The 18,001-nt window shown below is 38.2% G+C and overlaps 2 protein-coding genes across 3 annotated transcripts in view; one reads left to right on the forward strand and one right to left on the reverse strand.

Annotated features, from left to right (window-relative positions):
- Positions 1-522, reverse strand: part of elf1.L (E74 like ETS transcription factor 1 L homeolog) — a 65,822-nt gene extending 65,300 nt beyond the window's left edge. Inside the window, exon 1 of one of the 2 annotated variants that reach the window (XM_018245235.2) lies at positions 396-522. The gene's annotated coding sequence lies outside the window, so the exon portion shown is untranslated. The remainder of the gene's footprint in view (positions 1-395) is intronic. The other variant, XM_018245234.2, reaches the window with a different exon arrangement.
- Positions 523-595: 73 nt separating this feature from the next.
- Positions 596-16,433, forward strand: wbp4.L (WW domain binding protein 4 L homeolog; the record flags this gene model as incomplete). The annotated part of the gene is given in 11 exon segments (NM_001093444.1): positions 596-639; positions 1,089-1,119; positions 3,192-3,264; positions 3,919-3,981; positions 4,144-4,270; positions 5,482-5,634; positions 7,058-7,113; positions 12,203-12,278; positions 12,826-13,016; positions 14,183-14,358; positions 15,353-16,433. Coding segments are annotated over 10 exon segments (1,125 nt in total). The 3' UTR covers positions 15,561-16,433.
- Positions 16,434-18,001: the final 1,568 nt, after the last annotated feature.

Below are 18,001 nucleotides of genomic sequence, written 5' to 3' on the forward strand. Positions count from 1 at the left end.
AACCTACTAAAGTATCGCACCGATAATGAATATGATCGCAACACTTCTGACGTTCTGTCACTGAGGAAGAGAAAAGTAGGAGGAGAAGACGAGACTAAAGTTAAGCCTGGAGACGAGAGTGCGATACGATCGTAAAAGTGTGGCAGAAATAGGGTCCGCCAGTGTGTCAAGAGACGCGCAAAGAGTTCGAGAGTAATAAAGAAAGTAGCGCGCGTCCCTGGGGAAGGGGCAGAATGGCACAGGCTAGAAAGGCGGATGAATCGATAGGGAAGAAACTCGTGACCTGACATAAAGGCAAAGCCGGAGACTGTCCCCTAATGACAATGTGGAGTAGAAGTCGTGAGAAGTTTAGCAGACATCCAATGTGGAGTGTGTAAGGGAGATGCAGTACTCACCTGAGTGCCATGCCCCGGGGAGGGGGGCTGCGGTGCCTAGCCGCACTCTACTTCCTTGCCACAGTGTGTGTAATAAAACCCTTCACAGCGCTTGTTTGTACCGCTCTCCTGCCAAGCTTTAAGCCCCGCCCAGCCGTACAGCGAGGGAGGGATTGTGAGTAGAGCGAACGCGTTCTGAACTTGTGCGGCTGCCGTACACAGAGCATGCAATGGCCGCATTGTAGAGATTCTGCTGTGATGGAAAGTCAGTGAGATGTGCCCCTGATCTCAGCCTGTGTCACCCATATCTTCATGCTGTTTTGCAACTTTCATTCCTGCGGTACATCTCTCTCTCTCCTGCTATTTTACTTTGCAGCCTTCCTTGCGCTACGCTAGTCCCTATCCCTATCCTTCTTACACCAAGCTCTACCCTTATCCCCATCTGTTGACGTTTACATTCTGCTCCAGACCCTGCACTCCTGCCCCTGTTTGTACCTTATACCCGTCTCCATGATGTTACACCTGCTTCTCCCCTGTGCCCAGCTTACAAACCTATTTACATTGAACATGTTTACATTCACCCTGCACTTATATCACCATCCTGATTTGCACTCAGTCAACATTTTCCACGGTTTTAATGTTTAATTTGTGGTTGAACCTTACGTTGGTGGTCTGCCATGTGGAGTATCTTCATTTGTTCCTTTTATTTTGCAGGGGTAGTAGTTTAGCTGCACTAAGCTGACATGTAAGTAACCAGTTTATTTACAGAGGAATTAACATGGCAGTTATGTAGGCTGGACCATTTTCGCATACATAGCAATATTTTATTTGGGGTAAATGTAATAATTTTTGGCCTTATAACTCACTAACCCTACTTTGGCAGCAGAGGAGTTTCACATTTGCAGCAGACTTATGTGATACAGTTGTAGTTCAGTCAGCACTCACCAATGTATCAGTTCATTGATTGCCGGTGCCCCTGATTTGTGGTCCACTCCCCACTTCAGTTACAATACTCTGTGTCGGACTGGGACATCAGGGGCCCACCAAAAAACCTTAGACCAGGGGCCCACCCTCAGTACTATTTTCTTCCTCTTCCTCTATTCTCCTAGTCTCTTTTCTTTACATACTATAATCTATTATTCCACCTATTTAGCCACTTTGTTCTCATAGAAATAGTGAATAGCCATGAAATAGGTCAAATGTTTATCAGCAATGACACCTTGGCCCACCAAGAGTTTTCCTGGTATCCCCAGTCCGGCACTGACAATACTCCAATATATGACGAAGTACCACTGATACAGGGAATTTAATTTAAAAAGCCTTTATTTGAACACATGGCTTTTGATCTGCGACGCTGCAACGTTTCTTGCCTGGTCACGGCCCTTTAACCACCTTAATAAAGGGCCGGGACCAGGCCAGAAACATTGCATTGTCGCAGATTAAAAGCCATGTGTTCAAATAAAGACTTTTTAAATTAAATTCCCTGTATCGGCAGTGCTGTGTCGTATATTGCAGCTGACTTGTGTGACAATAATGAAAGCTGAGAAAACTCAACGTTTTTCAGGTATCGGGCTGTTCCACTTCTGCTACTAGCATCACAATGAGCATGCCTGATTTGTACAACTAACACATGCATGGGCCATACAGGCAGTACAGTACCTGGAAGGCAGGAGGTGGGTTACTAGGGATAATTACAACAGTACAGTGGATACAATATACAAGCCATATTCACTGAAACATCCATGTAGCTAAAACTCCTTTTGGAACTGTAGCTACTATTAAATTAGAAGGTTATAAGTGCACATTTGGATTTCTGTGGCCATGGCCTCATTTTTTCCTAAATGTCATTCTACTCCTTATATGGCATTAGAATGCAGATAAGAATGGCATAGCTGCTGTGTTTATAGAAAGCTAGACTACACGAGTGCATCCCCAAAAAGAAAGAAAAGTTTTTTTTTTTGTTTTTTTTTTACACGTAACGTTTAATATGTTATAAAATAGCTAATTTTTAGTATGTTATAGAATGGCCCATTCTTTCTAAGTAACTTTTTCATTGGTCCTCATTATTTGTATTTTTATAGTTTATTTGTCTTCTTCTGACTCTTTCCAGCTTTCAAACTGGGGTCACTGAGCCCACCAAAAACAAATCAACTGCAAGGCTACAAATTTATTGTTATCTTTCTATTCAGACACTCTCCTATTCATATTCAAGTCTTTTATTCAAATCAAAGCATGGCTGCTAGAGTAATTTGGACACTAGCAACCAGTTTGCTGTGATTGCAAACTGGAAAGCTGCTGAATAAAAAAAAACGAAACATCTCAAAAACCACAAATAACAAAAAATGGAAACCAATTGCACATTGTCTCAGAATATCACTCTTTCTATATCATACTAAAAGTTAACTCAACCTTGAACAACCCCTTTAAAAATGAATATACAGTACTTGATAAAGAATACACTGTACAAACACTGAAAATTGCTTAAATGCCTTTTTTACACTTAATGTAGTGACTTCTTCAGTATCTTGAAGTAATTAAAATTATCATTTTGACCATTTATTAGCAACAGGTTAAAATTATTTTACTGTATAGATTCACATATGGAAACATTGTTTTCTAGTTGGAGCCACTTTACTGTAAGATTTAATGGGTATGGACATTGCAGTGTTCTGTGATGGAGAACTGCATGCTCACCACTAACTGCGGTGGCAACCAGAAGATTTATTAAAGCATAATCACACTAAATGACATGTGTTTTCAAAAACTCCACAGTTCTATGTTCTAAAGTACTATTTGTTTTTTTGTTTATGTTCTTAGGGCTGACTACTGGAAATCCCAGCCAAAGAAGTTCTGCACATACTGCAAGTGTTGGATTGCAGACAACAAGCCTGTATGCTTGAGAACAATTTTTTAAGTTAAATTAATAGAGAAGGTTATAGTTTGTAGAAAAATAAAAATGTTATTGTAGATATGCAAGCTGGGCAATGTCTCTAGTGTCATTTTAGCCATATATAGACAGCCCTGCCTGCTTCACTTGGTGGCTCATTAGTTGAGGTGCATAATGGCCATGATTGTAGGTTTTCAAATATAAGTTGGGAACTTTTCAGCCAGTTCAGACAGCTACATACAGGGGCACACATAATTATTTGTACCCACAGCAACTCTGTTCACTGGGAAGAAATACCATACTATCACTGCTGCCTAGGGTGCTATAACCCTGACAGCTTAAACATAAATCTACCAATGCTATTTTGGTTAACTGCACCCTTCCTGCTTCATTTAGTGCCTGAAATTTAAGTCTATGTGCAAGCACTGTTTTGATTTTTGACAATTTGTCAGGGAGAAGGTGGCTGTTTGTTAGGACACATCACCTTGTTATCACTGATACTTAAAACTGCATTATGAATTTATATTTGATAAAACAAAACTTGACATATATTTAGTTTCAAAATCAAAAGCTCACAGCAGTTTGAAAATGTCTGAATATAACCTGTATGCAATCATAACCCTTTTTATATAACGATTTTATTTTATATCTCTTTAGAGTATTGAGTTTCACGAGAGAGGAAAAAACCACAAAGAGAATGTCACCAAGAAAATCAGTGAGGTATAGTTTTAATAAATTACTTTTGCCACCGCAAACAATGTGTGATAATTCACAACAGACACTAACCTTTTAATACTATCATAATAGTTTGCTGATTGATGGAGAACCACACAACAGCTATTTCTGTGTGCTATTTATATAAATGTGTAATTATTATTAAAGATTAAAAAGAAAAGCATGGACAAGGCAAAAGAGGATGAGAAGAAATCCAAAGAATTTGCTGCCATGGAGGAAGCTGCCCTAAAAGCTTATGAAGAAGATCTTAAGAGACTTCAAGGCGAAGTTCCAGGTATTTTACCTAGAATACAGTGCTGGATATTGCCTTTTCAAACATTTGAGCAGGGATGAACTATTGTATAAAAAAGGCTATTATTATAGTTAATACAAATGTACACATATGCATTTAGTGGTAAAACACTTTTAAAATGTGCAACACTTTTTTTTTAAGTAGTGGGCTTTGCGGGAGAAAGCATGGAGGGGGGCCAATGGGGGCTAGTAGATGGGGGTTTAGTTATTTTTTAATTAAATACATGAAGGAATCTAACTAATATAAATCTTTACTAGGAAAAGGAAAGGAGAAATAATCAATAAACATTACATTAACTATCACCATGTATAAGTTCTTGTTTTATTTATTGTGAGCCTGCACTTTTTCCAGTGAGAAAAAGGAAAGAACAAAACATAGTGTTACAGTGTGCTGAGTATATGAAACACTAGGTCATCCAGATATAATTGATATATTTTACCCAACTAAATCTATGTATGGCCACCTTAGCAGTGTTAGTGTAGATACCCAAAAGGATAACAAGGGGAGGGTGTAATATATAGGGTGTTATATATATATATATATATATATATATATATATATATATATATATATATATATATATATATATATATATATATATATATATATAAAATAATAAGTTTCCCATGCCTAATAGGAATGCATAGTAATGATGAATGCACATCCGTTTGCCCCTATATTTAATAATTGTATGCAAGTGCATACATTTTCAAGTTTATGATCACAAAATTGTCAAGCCACCATCCCATATCAAGTTATAATACATTAATTTTATAGTAACGTAGCTTTGTAGTGTTCCCAGACACTTTTTAATTTCTATAGGAATGTGTTAGTATTACCTTTAATGAAAATTAAAGAATGTTAATGAAATAATATTGGGCAAAGGCTTATTTTTAATTGGGAAAACTGACTTTCGTTTTCTAATTTTTTTAACTAATTTAGCCCAAAGTAACCTAAGTGCAAATGTGGAGGAACAGGCTTTTTTTTTTAATAATATTTTTTTGGTATGCATGCTGGCTGTCATAGAAATACACTAGATAAGATGTGCCACTGTCACTTTAAAGCTGTACTGTGAAAGATATTCTTTTATTTACTCAAAATAGGTGAAGCTATATCTTGGCAGCAGGTTTGTGTAGTATACACATTTGGTTTGATTTATATTAAATAAGTAAATAATTAATCTTTATTAAAAGTTCCTGTAGGTCCAACAATCCAACAAAACAAAGCCCGGAATGAGAACAAGTGGAAGGAGATTGAAGCAATAGAAAAAGTGCATGCTAAAAGGCAGTGGAAGAAAGACATTTCTCAAGAAGGATACCCTTATTACTATAATACTTTGACTGGAGGTAATCTACTAAATACAGAAATGAATGTAGACACCATACTTTCTTTTTGAGTTGATATACCTGCAGTGGCAGATTTTGGGCTGTTTGCCATTTGTGGTTTTGGTCCCAAACACCTAGCAAACCCTGAACATTCTCATAGGGGCCAAAGGGCAGCTTTCAGCCTGAAGTAGTTGAGCTACTAACATAGCAAGATCCTTCATAAATCGGAAAGTATTCGTATACATCATGCTATACAGTATTCTCTTGTATATCTCTGTGGCCAACTATGCATCCAGAACTACTGGTTTAATAGCACTGATACATCCTTAAAATTCAAAGGAGTAAATCCATATAAACAAAGCTACTGGAGATACAAAGTAGCACGCATAACGTCTGAGTACTAACTATTGCCCTCCCAGCAACCTAGTTCAGATGGCTGATTAGTCCCAAAATTCAACCCTGATAATACGTAATGCGTTTAAAAAGTGTTTAGAATTTAGACTGCAGCATCATTGACTATACACACTGCATGAATCACCGTAACGCCTCGTTGGACAATGTGCACTGGGCGAAATACTAGCCAGCAATCAGAAGCCCCCATCTCTTCCAATCTTCCCATACGGCGCAATCTATGTAGGGATCGGTTCGGAGCTTGTTTTACCACCCTCCACCTGTACTGCCCTACGCGTTTCGCCGTTACCGGCTTCTTCAGGGGCATAAGTGTTCGTCCACTAATGCGACTTTAATAAAAGTTACTTATGGTCAGGGTTGAATTTTGGGAGTAATCAGCCATCTGAACTGGGTTGCTGGGACGGCAATAGTTAGCACTCAGACGTTATGCGTGCTACTTTGTATCTCCAGTAGTTTTGTTTATATGGATACTTAGTAATACAATCCTGCGGATTGGCGAGTTACTTGATATTGTTGCAACCCAGTTGCTTACCACATCGATCTGAGTAAATCAATACTATCACGTTACATCCACTCTACATGTTCGTCATCATACAAAGTTTCATATGATTTTATATGTTGGGAGGACAATCCCAGTTGATATCTTAGTTTTAGTCGGTTCATTTGTCTGACATGTTTAAAAATTGTATCTACCCATGTACCAAACTAATTCAGCATATGAAAGAGTGAAGATAAGCTGTAGCTTCATTTACTTCCAGCTTTTCTGAACAGAATAAAAGAAAGGTAGCAATACTGTGTATGGGCTGTCACATGGTATCCGTCTGTTTGGTCCACGAGCCAATCAATTGCTCTAAACCTTCGGCTTGCTTGAATTTTTGAAAACTGACACCATAAAAATAGTTTTTCTGTATTACGTCTGTCAATGGTCCACATTTCCATGTAATTTTTCAGTTTTTCTAAGATAGAGTTCTTCACTGCATGCATGCACATGTTTGATTATTTGTCTTTTATAATGCTTTGTTTTATAATCTAGAATCTCAATGGGAGGAACCAGAGGGATTTCAAGATAAATCAGAAGAGTCCAACAAGGTACAGTATTTGTCACAGTTACAGGGTAATATCACAAATACTTATAAAGAGAATTTTTGACTCGGATTAATTAAGACTTTTGTGGTAGCTGCATAAGTAAAGACCCTTTTAATAGGCAAATTTACAAAAGTGTGTTTCATCTAGGGATGCACCGAATCCAGGATTCGGTTCGGGATTCGGGCAGGATTCGGCCTTTTTCAGTAGGATTCGGATTCAGCCGAATCTTTCTGCCCGGCCGAACTGAATCCGAATCCTAATTTGCATATGCAAATTAGGGACGGGATGGAAATTGCATGACTTTTTGTCACAAAACAAGGAAGTAAAAAATGTTTTCCCCTTCCCACCCCTAATTTGCATATACAAATTAGGGTTCAGAATCGGTTCGTTATTCGGCCGAATCTCTCGCAAAGGATTCGGGGTTCGGCCGAATCCAAAATAGTGGATTCGGTGCATCCCTAGTTTCATCCTTCCTCCCTTCATGTTCTCCCTAAATTTACACAGCACTGGCTATGCTAAACTGTACATAGGTAAACATTATTCCATTTCCAATTGACCTCTTAATGTTTTCTGCATATCCATGTAGATACACAGTTTGATCAATAAAGTTGCCTAATTTGCTATTTATTGATTGATTTACTTCTGCAGATATCAAGACAACATGTACAGTTACAATTGCCAGTCCCACGTATTATCTGTCTGTATGTTTTTTCAGTATAATTTTGAATTGTGAGCGCATGGAGCATAATCTCTTTAGTGTAATAACATGTAAAAAGTACACAGTACTGCAATATAATTTAAAGCAGGCATAAAAGCCTTTTCTGTACCCTTACAACCTCCCTGAGTAAGAGTACTCTCGATACTCAGTTTAAAGGTGCCTGGGTGCAGTGTCAAAAATATTAGAATATCTACCCCACAAGTAAGGTCCGCACTCTCAGATCTTAGAAAAAAATATAAAATGTTTTATTTGCATGGAAGACTAACATTTGGCCTCTCCAAGGCCTTTCTCAAAGTACAAATAAGCACTATGTGAATGCATTAAATACACATGATGGCGGGAGAAAGTTAATTGGCTGACGTATCATCATCATCATCATCAAAGTGCATCAAGTAGTTAAACTTCACTCAAAAAAACATAATATACATAAAAAGATACATAAAATATTTACTATACAAAACAACCACTGTCACATTAAAATACCCCTATATAGTTAAATAAGGAGTTTAAAACCAATCCTGAGTAACCGTTGTTAATCTCAATTGTCACTTCCTGTTTAATAAACCACAGTCATTGGCTGTGCCATCTATGTTACAAAGTATCAAAAATTGGGTAATGATGAAAGTCTATCCTAACATTCCCTTATACACAATTACCGTATATACTCGAGTATAAGCCGACCCGAGTATAAGCCAAGGTACCTAATTTTACCAAAAAAACCTGGGAAAACTTATTGACTCGAGTATAAGCCTAATAACACACACACATACCGTACTATACACACAAACTCCCCACACATATACTATATACACACACACACACTCTCTCTACCCACACCAATCATACACAGACACACACACATACTATATACAGACACACTCCCCACACAATAATGACAAGGCACAGAGGAGGCAGAAAGCAGTGGATGTAGTACCTTTGCCCTGAGCTTGCCATCAATTAATCCAAAATAAACAAATCAAGGTTTTTATGAAACACTGCTAATATACACCATGCAAATTATTATAGCTGCAACACAAATATATTGGATCTAGAAGGACCAAGCACCTTGAATATAGTACATGTGATTTGAACAATATTTATGTACATAAAAGGACACTAGCCTCTGAATCTCATTTATGCACAACCACAGGGAAGCAGGTACAAGTGCAACAATAACTGGAGGGTCGCACACGTCGGGTCGTGTGACAGGGAATGCCTGGAGGGTTGCTCGGGCCTGCAAGTGAGGGAGGATCGGGCCTGCAAGTGAGGGAGGATCAGGCCTGCAAGTGAGGAAGTGCTACCGCCGCTAGTGAGGGAATACTACCACCGCTACCGCCGCATTCCTTTAAGCCGCTCCCTGTCCCCAGTCGCAGGACTTTGCTGCACGCCCACTCTTACCTGGGTTTGATCCAGGCAGCACTCTGTTCATAGGCCCAGGCAGCGGGGAACGCAGGAGCCAGTGGGTCATTAAAGGTGGGGGTCGGGTATTTTCCGTCCATCCTCCCGGATACTAGGAGCCTGCAATTTCTTGGTGACGTGGGGGGAGGGATGGTTACCTCAGACTTTCACTCCGTGGGATCAAGTGCATGCTGAGCCTCAAGCTGCTCCCAGCATGCATCACTCACGGCGGCGCCTCCTCCCCTCTCGCCCCCTTGTGCTGAGATTCAACGTACCTAATAGGTAGTTCTGCAAATTTACCGGTAAGGCAGCGGTATTCAAAATACCGGTATATCATCTACCAGAGGTTTTTTTTTTTATATACTGACTCGAGTATAAGCCGAGGTAGATTTTTTCAGCACATTTTGGGTCCTGAAAAACTCGGCTTATACTCGAGTATATACTTAAATCAGTATTGAAATTGGGTGTAGTTAATGCGGTCATCCGACCGGCCAAGAGTAAACCGAATGTATATACTAATAAAGCATTATCCCTCCCTTTCAAAAAGATGTCCTTTAATTGAAATATTAACCCGTAGGGAATAGACCAAGTGTGTCTAGTGGGTCTGCGCTCAAAGGGGCATTGATCTTCACATAATAATGTACCCACCTATTAAGAATTCATAAAGTGACTATATTTATGTGATAACAAACCCTCGATATTGTTAAGCCCAAAATATTAAACCTGAAAAGTTAACCCTAATAATGGCAATCCCCTCCCGTTCAAAGCATATTGTAATCAACTAGTGAGTAGTACACTATACTATGTATAAAAAATTAATTGTTTCAGCATTAGAAATTCACGCTATCTGTCCATTAGCCAATCGGCATTATAAGAGTATATGAACTCTCACCAAAAAAACACAAAAATTGAAAAGTGTGTATAGAGATGCATTCCTGGCAGTACAGAGACACAGAGGAGTGGATGGGAGCTTATCTGCTTCTCACAGAGCGTATGTCGGTGCCAAAATTCATAGTTTTGCATTTTCACACTGATCTACAAAAGACACAACAGAACAGAGGGAGTGCATCAGATTCTTTCCATCTGCAGAGAAAACGCTGTACCTTTTGTAACATTAGCTTAACATTTGCTGAATACACATAATTCGAATAGAAGGCGTTACACAGCAGCTTGTAAATTGCATGGGAAAATGTAGGATGATAGCACATGAGAAGACCTATAACATTTTGTTGCCCCAGTGATTTATAGCTCCATGGGAGGGGGCAAAACACTTCCAATCTTCCCTCTCATTCAAAGTGAATGGAACATGCCACAATGACTCTGTATAGTGCTAGACGTGCATCACTAGAAAATGCAGGGCCAGGGATTCTTCTCTCATGGGCCTCAAACAGCCATGTCTGTCTGTGCCTGGACTATTTACAACCCATCCTAATTACTTTCATTATCTCTACAAGTTATCTCTGTCTATCTGTAACTTTCTAATTTATTGCCCAAAAACCCTTTTTCAATGATCTAACAGTATATATGATGTGGCTTTTCAGCTTTCATTTGTATTTTGTCTGACGAAGGGGCCTGTGGGTTCCGAAAGCTTGCAAATGTTACTTATTCAGTTAGCCAATAAAAGGTATCACCAAACTTTACATTTTCTGCATTGTTTCAATGGCTAACACGGTACAACATCTCAAAACTATGTCTGTGCCATTAATATCTACACTCTCAGAAGCACAAACAAGCTGGTGAGGGGCAGATCAAAGAAAGCACTGTATCCAGGGACACAGCAGGCTGGAATGTAAATAGTAAATCTTTGCAGACAGGGAGGGAACTGTCCAGGCAATGGGCTGCAAACAACAGCAGGAGAAGCAGACAGAAAGAAACATATGCTTGCTGTTATGGTGAACTTTAGTCTAATGGAGGCAGGCTGTGCAGACCCCCAAATTCTATAAAAGGTGTATTTTTAAAAATTATTCAGCATTTTATGATGTAAGCAAATACTGGAACATTGTTCCTTTTTCTCTAGATTGTGTCCCTTTTAATTAAATTAGCAGAGTTTGAAAATGTTAGAAGAGATACAAATGCGACTGTCCAGTCCATATTTTCAAATCTGTATTGCCACACCGGTATGGAACCTGTTATCCAGACTGCTTAGGTTCTTCCTGTAATTTGGATCTCCATACTTTTGGTCAACTAAAAAAATTATTTAAACATAAATTAAACCCAATAAATAAAACCCAATAGGATTGTTTTGCCTCCAGTTAGAATAAATTAAATATTAGTGGGGATCAATTTTACTGTTTTATTATTACAGAAGAAAAGGAAACCATTTAAAAAAAAATTTGAATTGCTCGATTAAAAGGGAGTCTTTTGGAGGTGGTCTTCCTGTAATTAGGATTCTGGATAACTGATCCCATTCCCGTACCTGAATGGTGGGCTCTCTCTGAAGTATATTCTACCTCAATTTTGTATTTTCAGCTTTTCCTGCAATCCTTTACCTGCTGGACACTCATTTCACAATCACTTTAGAGAGGCAGTTCCCCTTGTAATTAGCTGTCAGTAGTAATTAACTTTTAGCAGATATTCTGAGACAAGTTGCAATTGGTCTTGATTTTTATTTAATGTGACATTTCATCTGGCTGCCAGGGTTCAATTTTTCCTAGTAACCAGGAAGTGGATTGAATTAGAGACTATAAGAATGCAAATATTAATAGTACAAACTAATAATAACCGTAAAATTGTAAAGCTAGAAAATTTAGGAATTCTTCTTTAAGGGTCTTGACAAACATTTATATTGGTCATGCAGAGATTAATCTCCTCTAGCACGGTTGCCTAATCTTCTTCAAATACTTTCCCACTGGCAATAACGTGAATTGCCGGTGGGAAACTTACCAGTCACTTCGGCCTCGCGAGGAAACTTCTGTAAACTTCTTCTCCTGTATCAGTAGCCTTAATGATGAATGTTTTATTTCACATGTTTTTTAGGGTGGATCTGGTTCTGTTTGGGTAGAAGGTCTCTCTGAGGAAGGCTTTACATACTACTACAACACCAAAACAGGAGGTAAACAGATTTTGACAATATGAATTGACTCTTGATTTTTGGATTCATTGAGCACTAGTGCCATCTAAATTTAATATATGTGGAGGCTGCCTAGAATATAGAAGTAAAACATTTAAATAGAATCAGGAGCACACTCAGGTAATCTGGTGCCAGTGTTTCAATCCAACTGGTGGACTTTAGTTAAGAAAAATAGTGTATGGCCTTCACCAAAAACCCTAAGATGGCTACCAGTGTTTGCAATTTTCCAAGACCATACACCTGTGGAAAAGCATAAGAAAGTGAAAGTAATTGAAATTGGCAAAAGACATAGCATACTAAGGGAAATATTAATTAAGTCTGCATTACATGGGTTCACTAGCAGGACCAAAATATTAGCACCAGAAAAAAATGATTTAAAATATTTATTTAAGACATAAGAGCTTTCCTAATTCTATATATATATATATATATATATATATATATATATATATATATATATATATATATATATATATATATATCTATATCTCCCAATAATAGGGGTGTTTTTTTTTGTTCTCCTTAACAGAATCTAGCTGGGAAAAACCAGAGAACTTTGTTTCAAACTTACCAGCTGAGAATGCTGAGAAAGAGGCTACAAACACAGAGAATAAGTCTGAAGAAGCAAAAGAGGTCACAGATACACAATCAACTACAGGATCTCCAGCAGAGGAAAAGCCTGAAGCTGCTGTTATCCAAACATCAAAAATAAATTTTAGTGTGAGAACTTTATGTAATAATTATTTATCTGACCTGCATGCTAAGGATGAAAAGAAAACTAACCGAACAGTTGTGTCCCATGTGGCCCCCTTCAATTCCCTGACTGACTGGTTAGAGATCTGCAAAGGAGGAAAGTGTGTTCTAGCTATTATGCTAGACATCCCTTCACTTCAGCCTTTATAGAATTTTTGGCCAACTAAAATTATGTATCTATTTACCCATTTTTACTTTTACATTAACCTATAAAGTGCATTTAAAAACATTTTAGACCATTAAGCCCCTAGCGTGCATTATAGTGGTATGTTCACTTACCCTTTGTACTCAGAAGCTATGATACCTGTAATAACATATTTACAATAGATAGTACTGGTCTTTTATTTATTTTCCCCTAAACGGACTAGATTCTATGCATAATTGCAAGATTCACCACATTCCATAGCTTAAAGGTGAAATCAACCCATTTGTAAAAAACAGAGTACCCCCTACCCCAGGTAGACCCTCCTCCCCCCAGGCTAACTGCCCCCCCGGGGAAATGCCAGATCAATACTTGGAAGTATGCATTTTTTTTTTTAAAGGTTATGTTTTATTTGCTTTTAATAAACATTACAAACAAGAAAAAATAAAAGTAATATATCCACAAACATGTGCATAGTTAAGACATGTGTCACTGGTCCATAATTATTTGCTTTCAAGTGGTACAGCGTAGATTGAGGGTAAGTTAGCATCAGAAGACATTACAGGTATAGTGCAAGTATATATATATATTATCCAGTTGCATGATAAATTCTAGGTTGCACGCCCGGTCCCATTTCCCACCAAGGACTCCATATCTTTTGAAATTTATCTGCGGTGCCTCTCGCTTCATGGGTAAGCTTTATTTTGGGTATAGTTGAATCTACAAGGTTAATCCAGGAGTCCTTTGTGGGAGGGGTAGGTCCCATCCAGTGCATAATCACACATTTTTTAGCATAGAATAATAACGCTCTAAACCTTAATCTCGCACAGACAGTGGGCACAAGGTGTTCCACTACACCCAGGAGACACACAATGGGGGAGAGTATATTTGGGAATTCGAGTGTGTTCGCTAACGAGGCCATTACTTGCGCCCAGTAAGCATTTGGAACTATGCATTTTTGATGACCACTGCTACGTATCTGCCCTTGCAGGACAAAAAGGAAACACAATCTGAGATTGAAGAAGAGGCTGATGAAGAGGAATCAAAACAAGAATCAAACCAAGATGTTGTTGAAGAGCAACCCACACCAAAACCTCCAAAAAAAGTGCACAGAAAACCAAATCCTTATAGTGTCTGGGAGGCAATAAAAGAGGAGGAGGATCCTTAGTAAGTAGCATGGTTCTTTATTTATTAATAATCCAGCATGGCTAGAATTATTTTTAACCCAAGTTTCTCAGTTTATTCTGGCAAAATATAGTGATGAAAATGAGTGCCACCTCTTCAACACAAGATTTGTATTTTTATAAAACCTTTTCTGCAAGAATATCTGTGCTCTGTGGAGGGCCGGATTTGCATAATGAACATTCTCTGTAAAGAGTGAGCTATATAAATAAATAGAGGCAGATTAAAGCTGTGTGTTATCTTAACTTTTTGGTAAATATTTATTAAATAAATCACTGAAATGTAATACTTCTACACTATATGCGATGCTTTCCTCTCCTTTTTCCCTTTTCTCTCTGGTGTGGTTTGCTCAAGCAACCTTGCGCATGTATTGATTACTGTTTTTAATAGCACGGATGAGTGTTTTACTAGATGCTTGAGAGAGAGAAAGGAACACGTGTATTTTAGCAATATTGTGAAGATTAAAAAAAGTATCCATTTCTGTTCTGAGTCTACATTTTGAAACAATGTAGAAGTCCGTTCTCCTCCAGCTTGTTTCTTTACATTGTTCCAGGAGTCAAAACCAGAAGTTCAGAGAATATAAACCGATAGATACTGATTGCAATAGCAATTACATTTACAAATTGCAAACTTTAAAACCATTGAAAATTGGGGGACATGTCCACTGATCCTACATTACACACGTGCATAATGAATGAGATGGGGTACTCGCTCGTAATGTGAAACATTCAGAGTGCAGGATATGTTGGCTTGCACCTCTGGTGACAGAGGTAGCGTTATTTAACTGGGCTGAGTATTCTGTCAATAGTGGAAATAGGGCTCGTTATGGATATAAAATGTTCTGTTTTGTTTTCATTAGGTCCAGTTTGAGTTAATGTTGATGCATTCAGCAGTAGATAGATACGGAAAGCAGAGATCTGGGCCTTAATATCAGCTAATATCAAATTAATGAAAGTTCTTTCTCAACCCTTCCATCTAGTGAAAACGTGGATTTAGAGCTTCCAAATGTGGAGTATCACATTCCGGCAGTCCCTATACCAGAACTACAGCAGGAGCCAAAAATGAAGTTCAAAGAGAAATCAATCACTTCCCTTGAAGGCTCAGTTGGAGGGGACTCTTTCTTCAAGAAAAGGAAGCTGGAAAATCGCAAATCCCGAAACATACGTCGGAGAGCAAATGATCAGTAAAGGACCTTGGCCCAATTTAAATATAATACATTTTTAACCAGATTTTGCAAGCAGATTGTTTTCTAGGAAAGCTTTGCTTGGTTTGACATAATAAATGTTTTAGTTTTCTTCAGATGTGGATTTTGATGCTGTAAATATACAATGGGCAACCACAGAACTAGTGAGCTGATTCTTTTCTGTAAAGCACAAAATTATGCTGAATTAAAGAAATGAATTAGGGCATGAAATGTGGTACAGCATCTTTTAAGCATAAGGCCCAATGCTCCTAAAAGCTGTGAGGCAACTCCTCCTTGGGGTATTTGATGAATAGTGTGTAATAATGCAGCAAAAGCCGGGTAAATTATGGGTGAATGGTTTTTATTTACCATCCTGAATATTCCAGGCACCAATGCCAGCAGAAGTCTGTCACAAACATTGCACCACTTTCTTAAAAGCTGAAAAACCAGCCAAAAATAGTTTTTGTAGTTATTTTTTTCTGATGTCAACTGTGAAAAATTGTTAATATTTGATTTTTAAAAATTAAGTTCTGCAGAAATGTATGAAAAAATGTAAAATAGATATTAATCTCAGGGCTGGAACCAGAGGTAGACAGCAGAGACCTGTGCCTCGGGATTAATTGGAAGGGGGAGCGAACAGCGGAGGGGCTTGGCCTTACAGGGCCGGTGAAGTGGTTGTATGTGGACCACCCACCAAAGGATCTGAATGTGAGCAAGTGGGTGGTGGGGAGGAGCAGCAGACATTGTCCTGGGTCAAGCAGTATTGCCTTTGGGCACCAATACCACTACAGCTCTGAAAAATCTGAGTTTGTTATGTATAGTGTGGGTGTGAACATTAATTAAACTGCAGGTTGGTAACCTGCAAATGAATGCTGAATAGCAAGTGGCTTCCTTTCTTTCTAAGTCAGAAAAACTTACCTTCTTTCCTTTTTTACTTAATGTTTAAATTTCATGTTTTATTTTCAGAAGTTCTGTTACATAGAATAACCATTTTTTTTCATAAAAGGAATTTTTCTAAAGCAATCCTGGATTTGTTCATTTGGGAAACACCTTATCTATCTATCTATCTATCTATCTATCTATCTAACATGTCTTATGGAAACTGTAAACTTTCAGCAGTGACAAAGTTTATTGAATTAACAGAAAACATGCAATATGCATCATAACAAAATTAGACAGGTGCATAAATTTGGGCACCCCAAGGTATTACATCAATACTTAGTTGAGCCTCCTTTTGCAAATGTAACAGCCTATAGATGCCTCCTATAGCCTTTGATGATGTCTGGATGGCAGTATTTTTGAACATTTGTCCATAAAAAATCTCTCCAGTTCAGTTAAATTTGATGGCTGCCGAGCATGGGCAGTCTGCTTCAAATCATCCCATAAATTTTCAATGATATTCAAGTTGGGGGACTGTGACTTCCATTCCAGAATATAGTACTTTTCCCTCTGCATAAATGCCTTTGTAGATTTCGAAGTCTGTTTAGGGTCACTGTCTTGTTGGAATATCCAACCCCTGTGTAACTTCAACTTTGTGACTGATGCTTGAAGAATTTGTTGATACTGGGTTGAATTCATCTGACCCTCGTCTTTAACAAGGGCCCCAGTCCCTGAACTAGCCACACAGCCCCACAGCATGATGGAACCTCCACCAAATCTGACAGTAGGTAGCAGGTGTTTTTCTTGGAATGCCGTGTTCTTCCTCCGCCATGCAAAGCACTTTTTGTTATGACCAAATAACTCAATTTTGTCTCATCAGTCCAAAGCACTTTGTTCCAAAATGACTGTGGCTTATCTAAATGAGCTTTTGCATACAAGCGACTCTGTTTGTGGTGTGAGTGCAGAAAGGGTTTCTTTCTCATCACGCTGCCATACAGATGTTCTTTGTGCAAATTGCGCTGAATTGTAGAACGATGTATAGATACACCATCTGCAGCATGATGTACTTGAATGTCTTTGGAGGTGATCTTTGGCTTGTCTGTAACCACTCACAATCCTCCGCATATGCTGCTCCTGTATTTTTCTTGGCCTGCCAGACCTGGAGTTTACAGCAACAGTGCCTGTGGCCTTCCATTTACTGATTACATTCCTTACATTTGAAACTGCCAGTTTAAACCTCTGAGATAGCTTCTTTTTTTTTTGTAGCCTTCCCCTAAACCATGATATTGAACAATCTTTGTTAGTACTGGGGTGTTTTTAAATACCTGCAATTAAACAATTATTTTATATCACAATTTCCTAATGGGCCAATAGAGATAAATAAAAAAAAAAACACCCTGAAAGTATATCTGCACCTCTCTAAACTCATTAAGGCTCTAACTTATATGTATGTTCTCATGTAGTCAAGCACAATCGAGCTGGATAAAATTAAAGGAAAACTATACCCCCAAAATGAATACTTAAGCAACAGATAGTTTATATCAAATGGAATGACATATTAAAGAA

This window comes from Xenopus laevis, chromosome 2L, assembly GCF_017654675.1.
Source record: "Xenopus laevis strain J_2021 chromosome 2L, Xenopus_laevis_v10.1, whole genome shotgun sequence".
In the NCBI taxonomy this organism is placed as follows: domain Eukaryota; kingdom Metazoa; phylum Chordata; class Amphibia; order Anura; family Pipidae; genus Xenopus; species Xenopus laevis.